This window comes from Phyllostomus hastatus, unplaced genomic scaffold, assembly GCF_019186645.2.
Source record: "Phyllostomus hastatus isolate PE091 unplaced genomic scaffold, TTU_PhHast_1.1 phas_contig_159, whole genome shotgun sequence".
NCBI lineage: Eukaryota > Metazoa > Chordata > Mammalia > Chiroptera > Phyllostomidae > Phyllostomus > Phyllostomus hastatus.
In genome coordinates this window covers 23224784-23243821 of record NW_025333640.1, presented here as the reverse complement: position 1 = coordinate 23243821, position 19038 = coordinate 23224784, and the positions used below count along the sequence as shown (strand labels likewise).

General features: G+C 42.1%; 1 protein-coding gene across 4 annotated transcripts in view; it reads left to right on the top strand.

Annotated features, from left to right (window-relative positions):
* FHIP1A (FHF complex subunit HOOK interacting protein 1A) overlaps positions 1–19038 on the top strand; it is a 194196-nt gene that overhangs the window by 118171 nt on the left and 56987 nt on the right. For all 4 annotated transcript variants that reach the window (XM_045831715.1, XM_045831717.1, XM_045831716.1 and 1 more), the window contains 3 exons: positions 5013–5639; positions 13744–13902; positions 15845–15931. In XM_045831715.1, coding sequence (XP_045687671.1) covers positions 5013–5639; positions 13744–13902; positions 15845–15931 — 873 coding nt within the window. The remainder of the gene's footprint in view (positions 1–5012; positions 5640–13743; positions 13903–15844; positions 15932–19038) is intronic.

Genomic DNA, 19038 nt, shown 5'->3' with positions numbered 1-19038 from the left:
GGTACATTAAGTGGAATTTGGCTTAAGACTGTTAAATCCTGCCTCTCTTCTGCGTGATGGAAAATGTTGCTTAGTAACTTGGTTTTTTCCACAATGCCACTTTAGCATTCCAGGGGATTTGGAAGTACGGGTTGTACTCATGTGACTTTCTTGAAATATCTAGGCTCTAATCAAAGTAACATAAATAATCATCTATTGATATGTGTGTGTGTACGTATGTGATTGTTTATATATATATATGTATGTATGAATATGTATATGTACCAGAACAGTGTTAATATGGAGTCAAAGCTAGTCTCCTGAGAGAGAAACATTTGTGTTTATTATGAAGAATAATCATTTGTTAGCTTGAGGTGTGATTATGTGATTTATATAGATCTTTCATTCTGAAAGGGTTTGAACTTTCTATTTCGAATTTGTAAGTATTTGAAATTCAGACCCATTTTTACTGACTGATGGGGCCATGATTACAGCTAAGGCTAGGGGGAGCTGATGTTCCCCAGTGAAAGAAACATGCTATTTGTTCATCTATTTGGTCCCAATAATCCTCATACGTAAGGTCAAAGGAGGTTAAGATTTAGCTGGATTGGTTAGATGATACTTCGTATACCATTGTTCACACTGTTGCTTTTTTGTTTATTTCTTTATTTTTAGAGTTGTAACAATTTACATGTGGATTTATCTGTGACCTGGGCTCATGATTCACACACACAGAATCTGTTAAAGACTATAGATCAACAAATGCCTAGCTGTGATCAGCCAAACATTACAGTATAATTTCTGATCTCAGCTGGTTTCCTTGCTTAATGACCGCAGGCTTTATCAGGGGCTGATTCGTTTCTTAAATGATCATTGCAGCCTAATGAAGTGGACGTAAAGGAAACACTTGCAAAGTGTATTTTGCTTCCTTTTACTCCCTTCCCTTCTTGGATCCTTTCAGCCCCTTTAACTGCGTCTCTTTCTCCCTGAACTGAATCCCCAAGACTGAAAGTATACGTAGCTGAGAAGAAGCCGGGGCTGGGAAATCTGAGGCAAAGTTGAGAGTAGGAGAAAGAGCATATAATCTGAGAATGGACAAGGCCTGGGGTGCTGCTGTGAGCATATGGGAGCATGGATCTATAGGACGGGAAGGTCAGAGGTCGATCAACAGGTAGAACTTAGGCAGCAAGCAAAAATCAGGGACACAGGAACAGTGGAGTTTAGTGGGCACTAAAGGAACAAATAAGGAAAAGTCCAGATCACGTCAGGAATCAGTCTACAGAAATGGGAAGAGCTGTGGCACCATCTGGGCAGCAAACTTGGAAGATGAGCACAGAAGTTCTTGGGCATTTCAGTGCAAGTTGTGCTCTGGCCAAGAATCTTGGAAGGCATTCCCAGTTAGGCTAGGAACCAGCCCAGAGCGTGGGCCTGCAGAGCCTACTCCTCATACAAGCACGTCATGGGCGTGACTGCCTGGAAAGGAAAGGGAGGTGGCCTGGGAGGGTCCTGACACCTAAGGAGAGGGGTTAAGGGCATGTGGTAACATGGGCATAATCAGCACTTTGCTGGGCATTGTGTTTTCCATGACTCATGGGCCGTGTTGCAACACACCCATCGGAATTCTAGGCAGTAAAGCCACCCCAGTCAGGGCTGGGAGTGAAGAAAGAGCTTTTAGTGGGTCTGTTCTATTCCAGATGATCAGCAAACCTTATATCATCATGGGTTTTTATAGCTCTGTTCTCATGTTTCCCTGCTCATTAACCCAGAAGGCAGTGTGGAGGAGCTACTATAAAGATGCTTTGACGTACAGCAACCAGAGGGGAGTGGGGAGTTTATATAGAATGTATAGTTTACATTCTATATAAAAATCTCAGTTCTCTTTTTAAGGTTGTTCATAGCAAAAAGAAAAAATAGATCTGTTTGCAAAGAAATACATTGGAATACATAATATAAATGAAGATTAATTCATGAGAAAAATGTAACTTGTGATCATGTATATAGTTTTGGTGTGTATTACACATACACATTTAGATACATAATATTTACATGCATGAGTGTAGTATAAATACATATGCATAAATTTATATTGCTTAGGAATTCTGAGGATGAGATTTCTAGTTATTAATTGTTGTTAACTCAGTGTTTTGGTCCTTTTTAAAGACATTAGTACAAAATTATTCAGTACCTTATCTACATTTATTTTTACTTATATTATGAACTTAGGCCAGTTTACAGGAAAGAAGAGGTAATAAACCTGACACTTCTACTCATACATCTTTGTCAAATATTTAGTTTTTAACTTGAATTATTTCATGTATACATTTGTAGGTAATTAAATAATGCACTTAGTGTTTGTTTTTATTAGCTTTATTGTATGGTGATGTAATATTTTGATTATAATTCTCTTATTTTTAACCATTTGGGTCAATAATACTTTTTTTCTCATTAAAAATATCACCAGTGCGAACATTTTTTAACAAATTATTTTTGGGTTTTTTCCTTTAGGCCTTTTCCCCAAAGTGAGATTAACAAGGGCAGGGGCAATTTTTTTGTGGCTTCTGTACAAATTGCCAGATTGTTTTCCAGAAAGATTGAGCTAATTCGCTGTGCCGCCATTGATATATAATGAACAGTCCCAATTTTAGACAGTTCAGATAGCCTGAGCACATGTGAGAAGTATAATTACATTTCCACCCCAGGGCCTAACTGTGTAGATAGCTCTCCTAAAGAAACTTCGTATGTGGACGCCGGCATTATAGAACCGATAACAACGTGTAGTTAATTTGTTCTTCAGAATGTGGAACAAATCCACATTCAAGTTCGGCTTGGGGGATGGAGAACATGCTGTGTTGAGGTGGAGCCCCCTTTTGGACAAGTGTGGTACTGTAATCTCTGTGCGGTGTCACCCAGGCCAGAGCAAAGGGAAAGGCAGACAGTTGGGTGCCAGCATTTCTGCCAGTGAGGCTATCAGGCCGGTGGGGAATTGTGGATGGCTTCTTGGGAAGGGTGGGGGCACTCTGGAGTTGGGAGGAGAGGGCATGTCCAGTGGGCACACTGGGGCCACGGTCGTGGAGCTGGGTACCTCCTGGGCAGCTTCGAACTGAAGGCCTTCCTCATTGGAAATGTCAGTTCAGGCGTGTTGGGGTGATTTTTTCCCTCCGTGACAGTATTAGTAATTTTTGAATGGAAGCCGATAGAGATTACAGATTCTGTGCATTCTGTTCACTCTAAAAGGATATAGTTTGCCTGGGCTATACAGGTTCCTTTGCCTTGTTTCTGACAGGGAAAAAACTTAGACCTTTCCCCTAGAAGTACACTCCTGTCTTGCTCTCATTCTTGCTGACGGAGCATGGTACCTTTGCCAGCTTCCCCAGTGACTTGCGAAAGTTCTGTAACCTAAATACAGGACATGTAACAGCACGTTATAGAACTGGGGCGGGAGGGTACTGCAGAACACAACATATTTCATATAGCATGCAGTTCAGAAAGGCACAAAGGAATTACTATAAATCATCGGTTTTGGGTTGTTTAAAAATCATCATGTGTACACATTTTAAAGAAGTGAACACATATTATCCTAGCAATTCCAAGTCATACAGTTACATGGAAGTTGAGATAAAAAATTGTTTTAATTTCCAGGTCCCAAAGTAGAAGTCAGTATTGATGGGGCATTCGAGGGCCAGCAGTGGTGAAGGAGAGAAACACCAGGGCTGCCACGTGACCCAATTAGGGCTTTATTTATTTATTTTTTACTGTCAGCTGACTTTTTCTTTTTGGAGGTAAAATATATATGATGAGTCCTGGCTAGTGTGTCTTACTTGGTTGGAGCATCATCCCATAGACAGAAGGGTTGCGGGTTCGATTCCCGGTCAGGGCACATACACAGTTGTGGGTTTAGTCCCAGGTTGGGGAGGGTACAAAAGAGCAACTGATTGATGTTTCTCTCTCACAAGGACATTTGTCTCTCTTTCTCTCTGTCTCTCTTTCTCTTCCCCCTTCCTCCCCCCAATCCCTTTATCTCTCTCTCTCGCTCTCTAAAAGCAATGAACAAATGTCCTTGGGTGAGGATTAAAATAACTAACTAACTACCTAAATAAATAAATAAGTGGAGTTTGCCATCTTGACCTATTTAAGTGTGTAATTCAATGACATTAACAATGTCATGTCACATTCACAGTGACATGCAACCATCACCACTATTTCCAATACTCTTCCATTATCTCAGACAGAACTTCTGTACATTAGGAATTTATTTCGTAATTGGTTATTTCAGAACTTTTTCTGGCTTGAGGAAATGCAGGTACAGGCCGTATGCTAGGGTTGATTCTGCTAGGCATGTGTCCTTTGTTAGCCAGTTTCCTCTCACCCTTCCTGATGTTGCTGGCTCAGTCGAAAGGGTGGCCATCCAGGTGGGGGAGGGGAGGGTGATGTTCTGTCCCGGGCACGTGAGCAGCTACGTTCCTCTGCTGAAATCTCCAAATCAACTCTATTTATAGGAGAGCATGGGTAACCTCACTTATTTAATGTATTTTAAAATTGAAAAGCAGTATTCTTGGCAGTTTAAAAAAATTAAGAACTTATAATTTTGAACACAAAAAGTCACTGTTTTTTATATTTCATTTCAGTCTTTTCTCACATGTTTTTGACATAGTTGATCACGATGGATGTAACTATATAAAGTAACTTATTTTTTCATCTAACATATCACTTACAAGGTTTCATTTTGCTCAGTCGTCTTCATGATAATAGGCCCATAAATGCATGTAGCTGAATTGACATAACCATGCTGCTTTCTTTGACAGTTAGGTTGTCAAAAATTATAACTATTATAAATGAACTTCTTCAAACATCATCTTTCTATAGTTGAACTCCTTCATTTTATTCTCACGAGAGACAGATGAACACAGAGCTCACATGTATCCTGTGGGCCATGGCTTCCATGTCTCCCGTGAATTTTGGTACAGTCAGGGGTGGTTTGTTTTTGTCATTATGATAGACATCAGGTGGATGACAAGTGTCTGGTTGGGTTACAGGTTGTGAAGATCTTAGAGAAGCATGACCCCTTGAAGAACACCCAGGCGAAATACGGGTCCATCCCTCCGGACGAGGCCAGCGCGGTGCAGAACTATGTGGAACACATGCTCTTCTTGTTGATCGAAGAGCAAGCCAAGGATGCCGCCATGGGGCCAATTCTGGAATTTGTGGTCTCCGAGAACATTATGGAGAAACTCTTCCTTTGGAGCTTGAGGCGGGAGTTTACCGATGACACTAAAATGGAACAGCTAAAGATGTACGAGATGCTGGTCACCCAGTCGCACCAGCCGCTGCTGCACCATAAGCCCATTCTGAAGCCCCTGATGATGTTGCTGAGCTCTTGTTCGGGGACGGCCACCCCTGCCGTGGAGGAGAAGCTGGTCGTCCTGCTCAACCAGCTCTGTTCCATCCTTGCCAAAGACCCGTCCATTCTGGAACTCTTCTTCCACACGAGTGAGGACCAAGGGGCGGCCAACTTCCTCATCTTCTCCCTTCTGATTCCCTTCATTCACCGAGAGGGGACAGTAGGGCAGCAGGCCCGGGATGCGTTGCTTTTCATCATGTCTCTCTCTGCTGAGAACAGCGTGGTGGCCCGTCACATCGTGGAGAACACGTACTTTTGTCCAGTAAGTCCCCCTCATTGCCGTGTTTGTCACCCACTTCTCTTTTCCTGTCTTGTGCTAATGATACACACTTCACTGTTCCTTTCAGCAAGTTGTGCTTGGCACCTTCTGTGGAAAGATATTTACAGGGAATCTTTGGGAGGGACCAGGGCAATCCTAAACTGAGACGCTATTTGGCTGAGCAGCGTCAGCTCAAGATAAGCCAACAGGGGCAACGATATGTGTTAGCCCATTTCTGTTGGGTTAGGAACTGTTTTAGTTTTTCCTAAGAGCATGTCTTGAGCAATTGGTAAGACCTGCATTTTCTATATTCTCAGCTTTTCAGGTTTATTTTTGCCCCAACAGATCCTAGCATGTGGTGAGGCCCCTCACAGCTGGTTTCACAAATTAATTTGTTTCTCAGCAAGATAATGACCATAACTATAGACACAAGGCACTGGTTTTATTGTAGAAAATAAATACATATTTACAATGTAAGGTAGCAAGAAATTCTCTATTCTGTATAGGTTTTTTTTTTTTTAAGAGAGAGGGGAAGGGAAGGAGAAAGAGGGAGAGAAACATCAGTGTGTAGTTGCCTCTCACATGGCCCCAGTTGGGGATCTGGCCCACAGCTAGGCATGTGCCCTGATTGGGAATCAAACTGGCGACCCTTTGGTTTGCAGCCTGCACTCAATCCACTGAACTATAGCAGCCAGGGCTCTGCATAGGTTCTTAATCATTGGTATAGTGAGAGGTAAAGTGTAATGTCCTTTGCAGATGTCAGAGTGGCCCAGGTCCAGTTACAGTTCCAGAAAATAATGGGAGCTGCCTGGGACTCTGAAGACCCCTTGGATTCTGATTGTTGTTTTGGTGTTGGTCTCATCTTTGGAAGGGGATTCAGATGGCAGATTTATGTCTTCTGGTTTGTCCATTACATTGGACAACAGCCATTGTTTCCCTGAGTGAACATTTCCAGTTCATTTCCATTGTCTGTTTCCTTTTACAGTTGCATCATTATATTTATGTGTAAACTATATTGCTGTAAATATGCCTGATTCTTCCGGAACAGTATACAATACCATCAGTAAATTTTTTTAGAACAGGCCAGGAAAGTTGACATCAGTAGATTAGATTTGTTGTTAATTAACACTATGTGGGTAGTTTTTGACTGGGGTGAGGACATTTAGAGGGCATTTAGGAAGGTGTGTGGGGTGTGTTTGGTTGTGATAGGGACATGGGTGGCTGGGGAGGAAGGTCAACTGCCATTCAGTGTGAGGAGGCCAAGGATACTTAGTGGCTGGTAGTCAGTGGAATGGTCTTGCCCCATAAAGAATGACCGCCTCAAAGTGCTAATAGCAATCCTAATGAGTAACATGTTTTGTTTCAAGGTTCAAATGAAGTAATCTTCTTTATACTACTATAAATTCTTATTTTTACTAAGAAACCAGGGCCACCTAGTATCTGGTGAATATTTATTTCAGGGCAAACAAGTAAAATTTTTTTTTAAGATTTTATTTATTTATTTATTGTTTTAGAGAGGGAAGAGAGGGAGAAAGAGAGAGAGAGAGAAACAACAATGTGCTGGGGGTCATGGCCTGCAAGCCAGGCATGTGCCCTGACTGGGAATCGAACCTGCGACACTTTGGTTCGCAGCCCGTGCTCAATCCACTGAGCTACACCAGCCAGGGCACAAGTACAATTTTTTGAAAAATAGAATTGCAATTAAGAAATTCAGGGTACCAGGTAGCTCTTCTCTTCTGTGTTCTGACCAATGGAATAAGAACTTGCACAAAGATTGATAGGTGGAAAGTGAAGAACTGATTCCCTTCACCTGTGCCAACATATTAAGTTTCCCTTCCTTCGAGCTCTCTGAAAAAAAATGATTACCTTTTAATAAGCTTCCACCTTCACAACATTGCTCATACCCAGCTCCTCCTTCTCATTCTCAGCCCTACCACTCTTGGTCCTAGACCCTAACTTGTCTCCCTCCTTCCTTAGTATCTACCAAACTCACCATCTTCTATTGTCAGATTAAGTTCTAACAAAATTCTGATTGTGCTGTTTTATTGCTTACATTTCTCCAAGGGAAATTCTCCAAACTGGGTATAACAACTGTGGTGTGCAGAATGATGCCTCCCCCCACCCCCCCTTCAAGTTGTCTACACACTAATCCTTGAACCCGTGAATGGGGTAAGAGATAGAGTCAGGATTTGAACCTGGGCAGTCTGACCCCACGACCCTTGTGCTTATTAACCTTGTATATAAGTAATCAAGTATCAAGACTTACCATAAAACACCAACCATAAAGAAGAAACTAGAATTAAGAACAAAAAACACAGATTGAGAGAAGATGCTTGCAACACACATAACTAATGAATGATTGGTACCCAAAATGAAGAAAAAACATTTGTAATGCTACAAATTAATAAAATGATCAAACAATGCATTAGAAAAGTGGGCAAAGGATGTGAACAGACAATTCCCAAAAGGCACCCCAACCCAGTAAACATATGAAAATGTGCTCACCTTCCCTAGCACATGTGGTGTGGAAGATGCACATCATCCCACAGAGAGATACCGGACACTGCTCACCAGAGCGGCTAACTGTTGGCTCTCTGGTGACACCAGGTATTGTGAGGGGTGTGGAAAACAGGAACTTTTGAGAATGTACATTGGTACAATAAACCAGGAAGCATTTAACAACATTGAATATTTGTGTGCAGTGTGATCGTGCATCTTCTGGACACCCACCCTAGGGCAGTATGACAGGTTTGCAAAGATACATGCACGAAGATACTCAGTGGAATACTGATTTGAGAAGAGAAAAATAGAAATATATTAAGGGAAAGATAAATAAACTGTTTTGTTTTACATCAATGGAATACTACTCTACATTTGAAATGAATGAATCACATGTAACTATACAAATGTGAATACCTGTAAGTCTAAAAACATATAAAGTGAAAGAAGTAAGTAACAAAAGGTTACATAGTATGTTGGTATTTACTTAAAATTCACAGAAAGACAAAATCTGAGTGTATGCTGTTTTGTGGATATACAGTGAAAGTATAAAAATGAGTATAGAAATAATAGGTACTAACTTCAAGACTGCGATTACTTTTTAGGGTGAAGAGAGGAGGAGGGAGCAGTAGGGTTTAGCTCTATTTGTTATGTTTTATTTTTTGATAAAAATAAAGAGTGCCCTGAAGAAATTATGGGCAAATATTAAAATCCTTGAAATCTTGGGATGGTTTCTGTTCTATTATGTTTTATGTGTTTGTAATATTTCATACTTAAACATTTAAATTTATTAGGGCTGCTTACGTTGGAAGCAGATTTTACTGAGTAGCTGTTGCTTGTATGAAGAGGTGTTTTCAAACACTGTGTGGTTCATAAAAACTGGAGGAAAATGACAGCCACAACTGACCTTATTTTCTGGAACGGAACACACAGCTTTCTTGTGTTAAGCTGCCCCCTCCGGATGGACCCCATAATCTCATTTGTACCCAGTTTTCTATAACTACATCTGACAACATAATTTTTAAAAGGGGGCCTCTTTGTGTTGAATATAAAAGCATATTCTATTACCATCCAGCTAAGGATCACAGATGACAAAAAGTTTTCCCTAATTAGTATGATTGTCAAAGTGTGTTAGCGTCAGGCATTGGGGAAGAGTAATGACTCTTTCAGGAAACTAGACCATTTTTGGAAACTCCTGTCGTAGTTATAGGAAGAGCTTGCTGGTTCCACTGCCTCTTATCTCAAGATGTGCTTTTCCAAGAAAAGCAGAAGAATGAGGATACCCTAGGGAACACTTGAGTGCCAACACGTAAATGGCGGGGGACTCTGTGACCTTGTCTTCTCTTTGATTCTTTTTAAACCAAATATTGACGATTGAGCCCTCGTCACTTGTTCCATATTGGCAAAGGGAGAAAGTAGCCTATAAATTCAGAATGCAAATTGAAATAAGCAACCTTTAGATACACAGCCGCGGGTAGTACATTATTTATCCCATATCTGAAATTTATGAGGCTTTTTATGTTGGCACAGTGTATCAAACGGTCCCCACCAGGTGTTCTGTTGCTAGCTTCAGACCGAAGCCATCTGCTAAAAATCTTTTTGTTTTTGCTGAAATTAACTGGGTCCTTTCAGGTGTTTCACGTTATAGATGGACCTTCCCTGACTTGTTCTGTGCTCTGTGCACGTGTCCTCTCCTCCCTCCACTGGGAACACTGCAACGTGCAAACCAGTGGTGGTCGGTCACCTTTCTACTTGCACTACGTTCGTTAATCCTTGCTGCAACCGAGTAAAGAAACCGAACCCTAGAGGACTTCGTAACCGCTGTAAATGGCAAAGTCAAGTTCAACAACTGCATTCATTAGTCTGGTACTGAAATGCACCGTCTCACCAACCACCTCGGATATACTGCCTCCAGGGAAGTGGTTGCTTTTTAAATGATCTGTTATTATCCTCATAGTTTTATATGGTGATTCGTTTCTTTTAAGAAGACTCTTGAGAGCAAATAAATTAAAAATATTGGGTCAATACTTAATGTATTAGGAATAAATATGTTTTATAATTACTTTTGTGTGGTCAGGATCAATGAAGGGCTGAAATAATGGATGGGCATTTTGTTTTTAATGAGCTGTTGAATGTCCATGTATTTTAAATTAAGTTTAAAATGAAATTTAAACGCAAATAGATTGTGCTATTTAACTCTTGGGAAAATCACCTGCAAGCCTGTTGCTGCCTCTCCTTTCCCCCGGTGCCGTTCCTGAAGCCACCCCCCCCCCCCGCCCCCGCCCGCGTGCCTCTGTGCGGCAGGTGTCTTTCTCCCATTTCTTACTTTATCGTCCGTCCGTCTCCTCCTTCTCGCCTGGTCTGACCTGTTCGCTTCTCTTCCTCTAGCCCCTGGCCCATAGTCGATGTTCCAGAAATGTACGTGGATTGAGTGAATGAATCTGACCCCTGAGCAAAGTCTTAGGAAGGGAAATACAAATAGCCGTAAAGATTCGGAACCTTGCTCTTAAGACTATGGGAGAGTTTATTCTGCAGACTATTTCCTTCCACGATTCTTTGCCGGAGGAACACAGCAGAGACATTCTCCCGCCCCAGCCCCAGCGGCGAGACCGGCGGGGCTCCCCGTGCCGCCGTGCCGCGGCGCTGTCCGGCGCAGGCAGGCTTCCGCTGGCACCTTAGCGGTGCCTTGTTCAAGAATACGCTTTTTAAAAAGTGAATATTTAGGTACGTGTTATTTTTAATTACTGTCACTGATGTATATAATTTGAAGATTAATGTTGCTGTAATTATATTGATATACTAAATAGTTATTCCCAGCGTTTTAGTCAGACAAATTAGGCCTGTCTTTATGAATTCATCTTCAAAGCCTCAGAGTGGTGAAGGAATCAGGAGTACGCAGAATTAAAGCCTTTTGTTCTGTGGTTAATTTAGCATGAGTTAGCAAATGTAATTGATTTTTTAAATGTGGCATCAAGGTTAGCTTTCCCTTCAAGGAGAGCTTTTGGTCTCCGTTCTCTCTTGGTGAAGGTTTTAAATTTTTTACACGCAACCCACTCGGGTCACATTTTACACTGGAATTAAAGTGATTTGTTTGGGTGTGTTGACAAGGAGTTAAGTACTTTAAATAGGGGACATTCTCCTTTGGGACCACAGATGCTCGGATTTTGAAAAAGCAATAAATGCGCTGTCTTGCTTACTGTTGTGTTTCCTGTCCTCACCCTAGTACCTGGCCTGGAGGTGCTCAGGAATTCTTTTCTAACGAGCAAGGGGCTCAGTGAGTGAATAAAGGCCACCGGGACACAGAACAGGGAAATGGATAGACTCTTCTGGTTTCTTACGTACTGAAATGGTTCCTCAGTTTCCCCCACTGCCCTTCCCACTCCACCGTGCGCTCCCCTCCATGTGACCCCACCCCCTCCTTCCCGTGGCGTCACCTGGTTTCTCTGCACCGAGGCCTCTTAGGTCCCGTTTCTCAGGCCAGGCCTGTCTGTGCTCTGCTGTCGAGCTTGACGTGTCACTCGTGGGAAGTGCTGCTCGCCTGACACTCCACATGCCTGCCGGCACACGTCATCCCCCTCCAGCGTGGCCTGGCCCGAACGAGTGAGGCCAGGTGAGATGAGAAGACAGCCCGTGCACTAGAAATGCCAGAATGATGGCTGCTACACAAAGGGGTACAGAGGGTGCAGTGGGAAAGGGGCGGGGGGAAAGGAGAGGCAGCAACGAGTGTGTAGATATTTTTTCCCAGTTCAACATACCTGGACCCACACCTCCTTCTGACTTTCTGTTTCTGATGCCAGACACTGTGGGTTGTTTTGTCATATCTCACCTGTCGAAACCTCCCTTCTCTTCTCCCTCTGGCCTCTAGGGCTGGAGGCACCATCTACACATGGACGGTTCCAGATCTCCGTCTCTATCCAGATCCCTTTCCTAAGCACCAGCCCCCACACAGCTGCCTACTGGGCTTTCCCACAGGGTGTCCCTGAAGCTCTTTAGTCTGTCCTGCAACACCCCACGGGCTCTGACTCCTGCTTACCTTGCTGGGCTCCAACCACCTCAAATTCTATACTCCAATTATAAACGCACTTCTCTTGGTCCTTGGACGATACCACCTTTTCTTTTTCCTTTGAGCTTTTGTACACCCCCTACTTAGCATATTCTCTCTTTCGACACTCTTTTCCTATCTACTATTTATTCTTTAGCAGCTTGGACATCACGTCTTCTGAGAACATTTCCTGCTCCTTCCCATCCCAAATCTGGATTAAGGGCCTTTGTATATCCACAGCACCATACGTTCTCTATGATGTATTCTGAATATTTAGTACACTATTTTAACTGCCTATTCATCTCTTACTCGATGCAGAGCTCAGTGAATACCTCACTATTATTTTCTGAGCCTAAGTGAGGATTGGATGTTTTCTTGAATGTTTCCAGCCCAGTTGAGGTCCCCATAGCCTCAGGGTTTGGCCTAGAGGAGGGCCTTTTACAGACGGCTTCCTTGCTTCTGTCCTGTGCTGTTCCTGCCCGCCCTTTGTATGTCTGCCCCTGGGGGTCTCTGAGGTGCTGTTGCCTAGCATCGCTCCCCAGCTGGGAGGCTTCCCAATCATGACATTCATGATTTCCCTCGGCCTCATACTCCCCAAGATAAAATCAACAGGCATGCAGCACAGGTGGGTTCCTTCCCCACATTTCTATTTCTTCTAAAGGCTTCACCATTTTCTTAATGACCAAGCTGGATAACTTTGATAATTTTGAGTTCTCGTTCACCCTCACTAAGTCCAGATGCTGCCATTTTGGGAACAGAGCACAGAGGGAGGAAGCAAACCCCGTGAGCTTTGGATCAATCCTGGATCAATAGATGTCATAGCTCGCTCACCCTCACGTTCACTTACATGTGAACCCCACGTTTATTTCCTCCTCCCTTTTCCTACTGCCGATGCTTCAGCTCAGATCCACTGTAGCTCTGTTTGAACTATTGCCGTCACATCTAGCTGACCCATGACCCCCAGTTCATTCTTCTTGCTATCATCTGTGAATATCAGATTGAAGTGCTTTTTAAACTGTAAATATGCATGTGTCTATCATGGCCTTTAACACATTTGCAGGAATCTTTCTCATAACACCTCTCAGGGTTCTTACTGGGAGACCTTCTGTCCTGGAGCGAGCGCCCAAGTCCAGGGCTTCCTCCCACGGACTGGGGTGTGGGCCTTCTCTGTATCTGCACTCAGTGCATTGTGCTCTAATGTGCTGTGTTGAGTTTGCTCCTCTCCTGAATGTCATGGGGGCAGGGATCATGTTTTCTTCATCTGTGCATGTGTCTCCCTCACTCCCTACCCCAGGCCAGCATATGCCTGGTACAGAGGAGGTAAGCAACCCAAATCAATGATGTACGTATTAACCAAATACCCTGGGTGCTGCTGTTCCCTCTACTGGAGTTGTCCGTCTGCACCTGTTGAATCCTTCCTAGCCAGCGAAATACCCTCTCATTCTTCAATACCTTGCTACTTCCAGGACAGGCCTTGGACCAGCGGCATGGGCCTCCCCCGGGAGCTCTTAGTCGCAGGCTAAGACTTTGGAAGAGAGCTGATGACAATTTTGTTTCTGAACACAGGTGCTCGCCACCGGACTCAGTGGTCTCTACTCTTCCCTGCCCACAAAGCTGGAAGAGAAAGGCGAGGAGTGGCACTGCCTTCTCAGAGACGACTGGCTCCTCCTCCCTTCCCTCGTGCAGTTCATGAACTCCCTGGAGTTCTGCAATGCCGTCATCCAGGTACTGAGCACAATGCAGGGACCCTTTGTTACTGTCCCGTTGGAGTACAAGCATGGCCAAGGAGTAGGTTATGAACAGTCCCTTTTTTACTTGAATGTTTTTGGACTGTGGACGCTTGGCTTGAAGCACACTGAATATCCTTGGATGAGTAAAAATGTCAGTTTATGGGTTTCTGGGAAGTTTTAATTGAGAAAAAAATAAGTAGATTTTCTTTATCTTCCTTATAAAATTGATAATTCTGTTTTGATTATCCACTTAACCATCAAAAAATAAGTTCAATGCCTGACTCATTAAATAGATATTTTTAGGCTTTTAAGCACTCCAAATTATACCACTTTTATTTCAAGGTCTTTTTGGGAGTCTACAAAGGAAAACACTTTATTTTGCTTAATGGTGCATACTACATAAAAAATGTTGTTATCCCAATTGAATTTAGAAGAACTTAAGCATCTTCTTAGTAACACAAATTAAATTTGCTTTGAAATTGGCCTGCTTCGGGGGAAAAAGCACCACTGAACTCTACTATATTTGGCTTCTTGATTGGATTTTTACTTTCTGATTTCTTGTTATTGTTTTCAGTAAAAATCAGATTTTATATACATTTAAGGATGTAGTAAATATTTGTCAAACAATGTTTTATTTCTGTACAGCATAAATATCACCTTAATATTGTATTTATTAAGAAATCAGATTTTGTTTATGGTGATTGTAAGGTGAAAAATGTTAGTGATAATCTGTTTATCTACCAAATAAAGAAATAGCTTCTGGAAGAAAATGCAAATAAATTACTTTGGTTCCCATCGTATTTTTATTGCTAAGTCAAAGGAAGTTTTATTTATATGTAAGTGGATTACATCTTAAGTTATTTTTTCTTTAATATTACAGTCTATCAACATTTTCCTGCAGAATGGTATGGAAATAAAAGAGATAGAGCTATTACTTTCTCCCCAAATGTACACAAACAGAGACTGTTAGTAATTCAAAGATGTAACCTCATTTCCCTAGAAATTGCTGTTTATTTTATTTGACTATTATTTTTTAACAAAGAAAAGTAAAGCTAATGGTCACGGTTAAGAACAGCAATGTGATATATTTCATACTATATTTTGAAATTGAGGCTGTATACCATATTTTGCCACGTATAATGTGTTCTTTTTTGCCCAAATTTTTGAGGGAAAGATAAGGATAAGATTACATGGGTATGATGATTACATACCGTCGGTGTAATAATGGTGTGCATAATGCACACGAAAGTGAGGGTGCACATTATACACGGCAAAATATGGTAGTTTAAGATTTTGGGGGGTACTATATTGAAAAGGTTACTTATAAAAGATATTAGTAAGGATTATCCATGGTAAATATATTTTGTCAATCAAATATAGGAAGATTTTTTTTACCTCTGATAATGTTTTCTGCTTTTGAGTAGGATCTATTTTTTATAGAAAAATTTCCCAAATATCTTCCTCTACAATAAAATGAGGAGCAGAATATGCACCTTCAAAATGAGAAATTTTTTTCTGCCGGCAAAATAAATGTACTTATTTGTCCATTTTGACAGTCATATTCTTTTTTTAAATTAGTTCCAAGTTGAGAGGAGACATAGATGAAGTTATGGGGTAGAAAATTATACTACCCAGATTGTGAATTTTATATTATGACTCCTTATACATCCCAGGCTATTTATTGTCTATTTTAAAAATAGAAACTTAAAATTGCCACTTTTTAAAAATTTGTAAGTCCAAGCTATTTATACTGAAATCAACCATCTGAAAAAATTCCATGGTGGTTTAAAATCTGAATTATTCTTTAACCATGAAATAAATGGCCACAATTTGGATTTCTTTTTTGAATTTGGAGTGTACACAGAAATGTTTGATTTTTAAGAAGACCTAAAATTGTAATTCCTTGTGTTTTTTGTAACTACTTGTTTCTCCCTCAGGTGGCTCATCCCTTGATTCGTAATCAGCTTGTCAGTTATATTTACAACGGGTTCTTGGTCCCTGTCTTGGCTCCTGCTCTCCATAAGGTCAGTGATTGGCTGATGTAACTTTTTATTTGTTTGTGGTACAACTGGTGGGAACTGAGGAAGGCGAACACGGTGTAACTGACTTGATGGGGACGTTAGCCTTATTTCTCCCTCCGTCCATATTCCTTAGCCATGGCAAACACAGGTCTTAACAGTGGCTACAGCTTAAGTCTGATGGGATCCATTTGGTGTCATAGAATATGGCATTTTGAATGACAAGTAAGGCAGTCTACACCAGGATTGGCAAATAGACGGACTCTTGTACCTACGTAGTTCATGGTTAGTGGTTACTTGGAACTCAAGGCCAAGTCTGTCATAGAGGGCGCAAGGTTTCCTGTGGATGTGGAGATGGGTGCTGGTAGCACAAGTCCCTTGGATTTGCCTTTTCTCAGAACACAATTTTTTATTTAAAAAATTTTGTGACAGCAAAAATTAAAGTGAAGCCAAGTTAAGGTCCCGTCCAAGGTTGGCTGTCTCATTAGCACCGGTGTGAATCCCCTGTGACACTCTCATTCTGTGTAGTAAGTCAACTGATAGCTTTTCTGTTGTGAGCTGTCAGGAGACACGCCTGGACCTAGAATTCTAATTTTAAGAACTTTTTTCTTCACGGAGGAAAGAGACATATACAGTATTTAAGAGGATCTTTGTCAAGTTATTGGAATTGCCAGCCTTGGTTCGGTGAGAAGCGAGGAACTACTCATCCCATGCTTTTTGGTGGAATGCCTCCCTTTCCACACCTGCCAAGGTCCATCTCTGTGGCTCTCATTTGACAGAATCCGAGATTACCGGACTATGGCAGCTCTGTAGCCTGGCTGCACATGCTGAGGGGAGTTCTAATTTAGATCACTAGGTCTTTTTTTTTTCTTCCCCAAATTTTCAAAGTATTTTTTTGAGGAGACGTTACCTTCCAGATAATTCCACACCACACATGCCATGCTTAGTATCACAACTCTAGCCAGCCTTTGTGCACCCCCATCTCTCAGAGCAGCAGGTCTTGGTGGACGATGCTCATGTGTTGCCACTTGGTGTCTTTTGAGCACAGTGACAATGTTCTCCAAACAGCGTGCTTGCTCTGATTAGGACTTTTGTGTTACTTCCAGGTTCAAGAGGTAATTTTGGATGTGGTTTGAACATCAACATTTTGAGATTTCTAGATTTAGTGTTTTTTGGGCACAATGGAACCAAGTCTTTGAAATTAAAAATGTCTTTTACTTTTTATTTTTTTTAAAAGATTTTATTCACCCATTTCCAGAGAGAGGAGAAAGGAGGGAGAAAGAGAGGGAGAAGGAAAGGGAGAGAAACATCAATGAGTGGTTGTCTCTCATGTGCCCCCTACTGGGGACCTGCCCCACAACCCAGGCATGTGCCCTGACTGGGAATTGAACCCATGAGCCTTTGGTTCTCAGGCTGGCACTCGATATATTGAGCCATACCAGCCAGGGTGAAAATTAAAAATGTCTTTTTGATATGGAACATATCTTTGGAAAATACAAACCTTGTATTTGCTTCCAGGTTGTCTTTCTATTCCTATCTTGCTGTTCTCGGGCTGGGACGGGGGTTTGGAGTGAAGGTCTCCAGACCTCTGCGTGGAGGAATTTCCCTCTGTGGAGGAACACGACCGTGCTGGGGAAGTCCTCTGGCAGGAATTATCCATATGTGCTCTCACACATTTACACTTTCTTGCACATGTTTTCCATCGTTTTCCTCTTTGACCGGTTGATATAAAATAATTCCCCAAGTCATCGTCATAATAGCTATAATTATAAAATTATTATTTGTTCAGTGTGTTTTATGTCATTATAATTAGCACACCTTAAAGCTACAAATATTAACGATAACTCTTTATCCGTAATTGAGGATGAGACCCACCTCTGAGAGCTGCCGTGAGGATCTGATGGTCGCTGTGCGTCTCCTGCATAGCGCTCGCCACGAGGGGAATCAGATCACTGAGTGTGCAATGGCGTGCTTAATGTCTGTCTCCCCAACAGTTTGCCTGCTTCTTAGGGGTAGGGTTCACCCTTGTTTTGTCCACTGGGGTATCCCCAGCGCCAAGCGCAGTACCTTAGATCTAGGGGCTGAATAAACAGTATGCAAATGGAGTGGTGTTTGTCAAGGTGCCAGGCCAAGTGCTTACACATGCTACATTCTCAGATGGTGGTTCATAGAGAATAATAATAGTGCTTTATATATATTAACTAATGTTCTCAGTAATGTCCATAATTCAAATGAGATTTATAAAATCATGAAGTTATTTTAATGTGTGCTTATTGTGAAAAAAATACAGTCCATACTGAGTATATGAAGCAAAATGAACATTACCATATTAGATTTCCAATCCCTAATTAGGATTCCTCAAATTTTCTTCATCAAGGACCATTTCTCCCAGGGCTATTGAGTGACGAGGGAGAATATTTCCTCCTTAATTGGTTTTTCTTCCTGCTCTTCATCTTTTTATTTTGTTTGTGTTTTTGCTAGTTAAACTTAAAGGCGTAGGAAAGAAGTGGGGTGGGGGAGGTGGCCAGCCTCTCCTCCAGCTCTTCCTGAGTGGTTGATGCAGTAATATGAAGGCCGGCCAGGGGCTCAGAAGCAGAGGAGGAAAGAAGTCCAGAATTGGGCATTTCCTGAGGCATTCCTAGGCGTTCTAGGATGGGGACAGTCCCCTCCTAGAGCGTGTACCCTCTCCTGTGATGTGGGGTGGGAGGGAGACCTGGGAGTTTCGTGTCTACCGCAGGGGCTCCCGTCCATAGTTTTCCCATGCTGGGTGCCTTGCCTCCACTGAAGAGCCTCATTTAACACCCTTAGTAAATTTCCTTTGTGCTCTGTCTCAGCCCCCAGTTTATGCAGAACATTCTGGTTATGCGCCATCAGCGTAGGCAGTTTGCAGAGGTGAATGTAGTCTCTCTGTCTCATAAATAGTATAAATAAATTCATACTCAGTAACTTTAGCACATCACAGTTTATACTCATAAACAGTATCTCCACAGCATTCCTGAAGTCATTACAAAGGACTGTGGGCAGTAAAAGGAGGGGAGCAGGGGGTGCCTGACAAGTGCAGCTGGTCTCCACCTCTCCTCTCCCCACCCTGCCCTTGTTGAACGCTGCCCGCC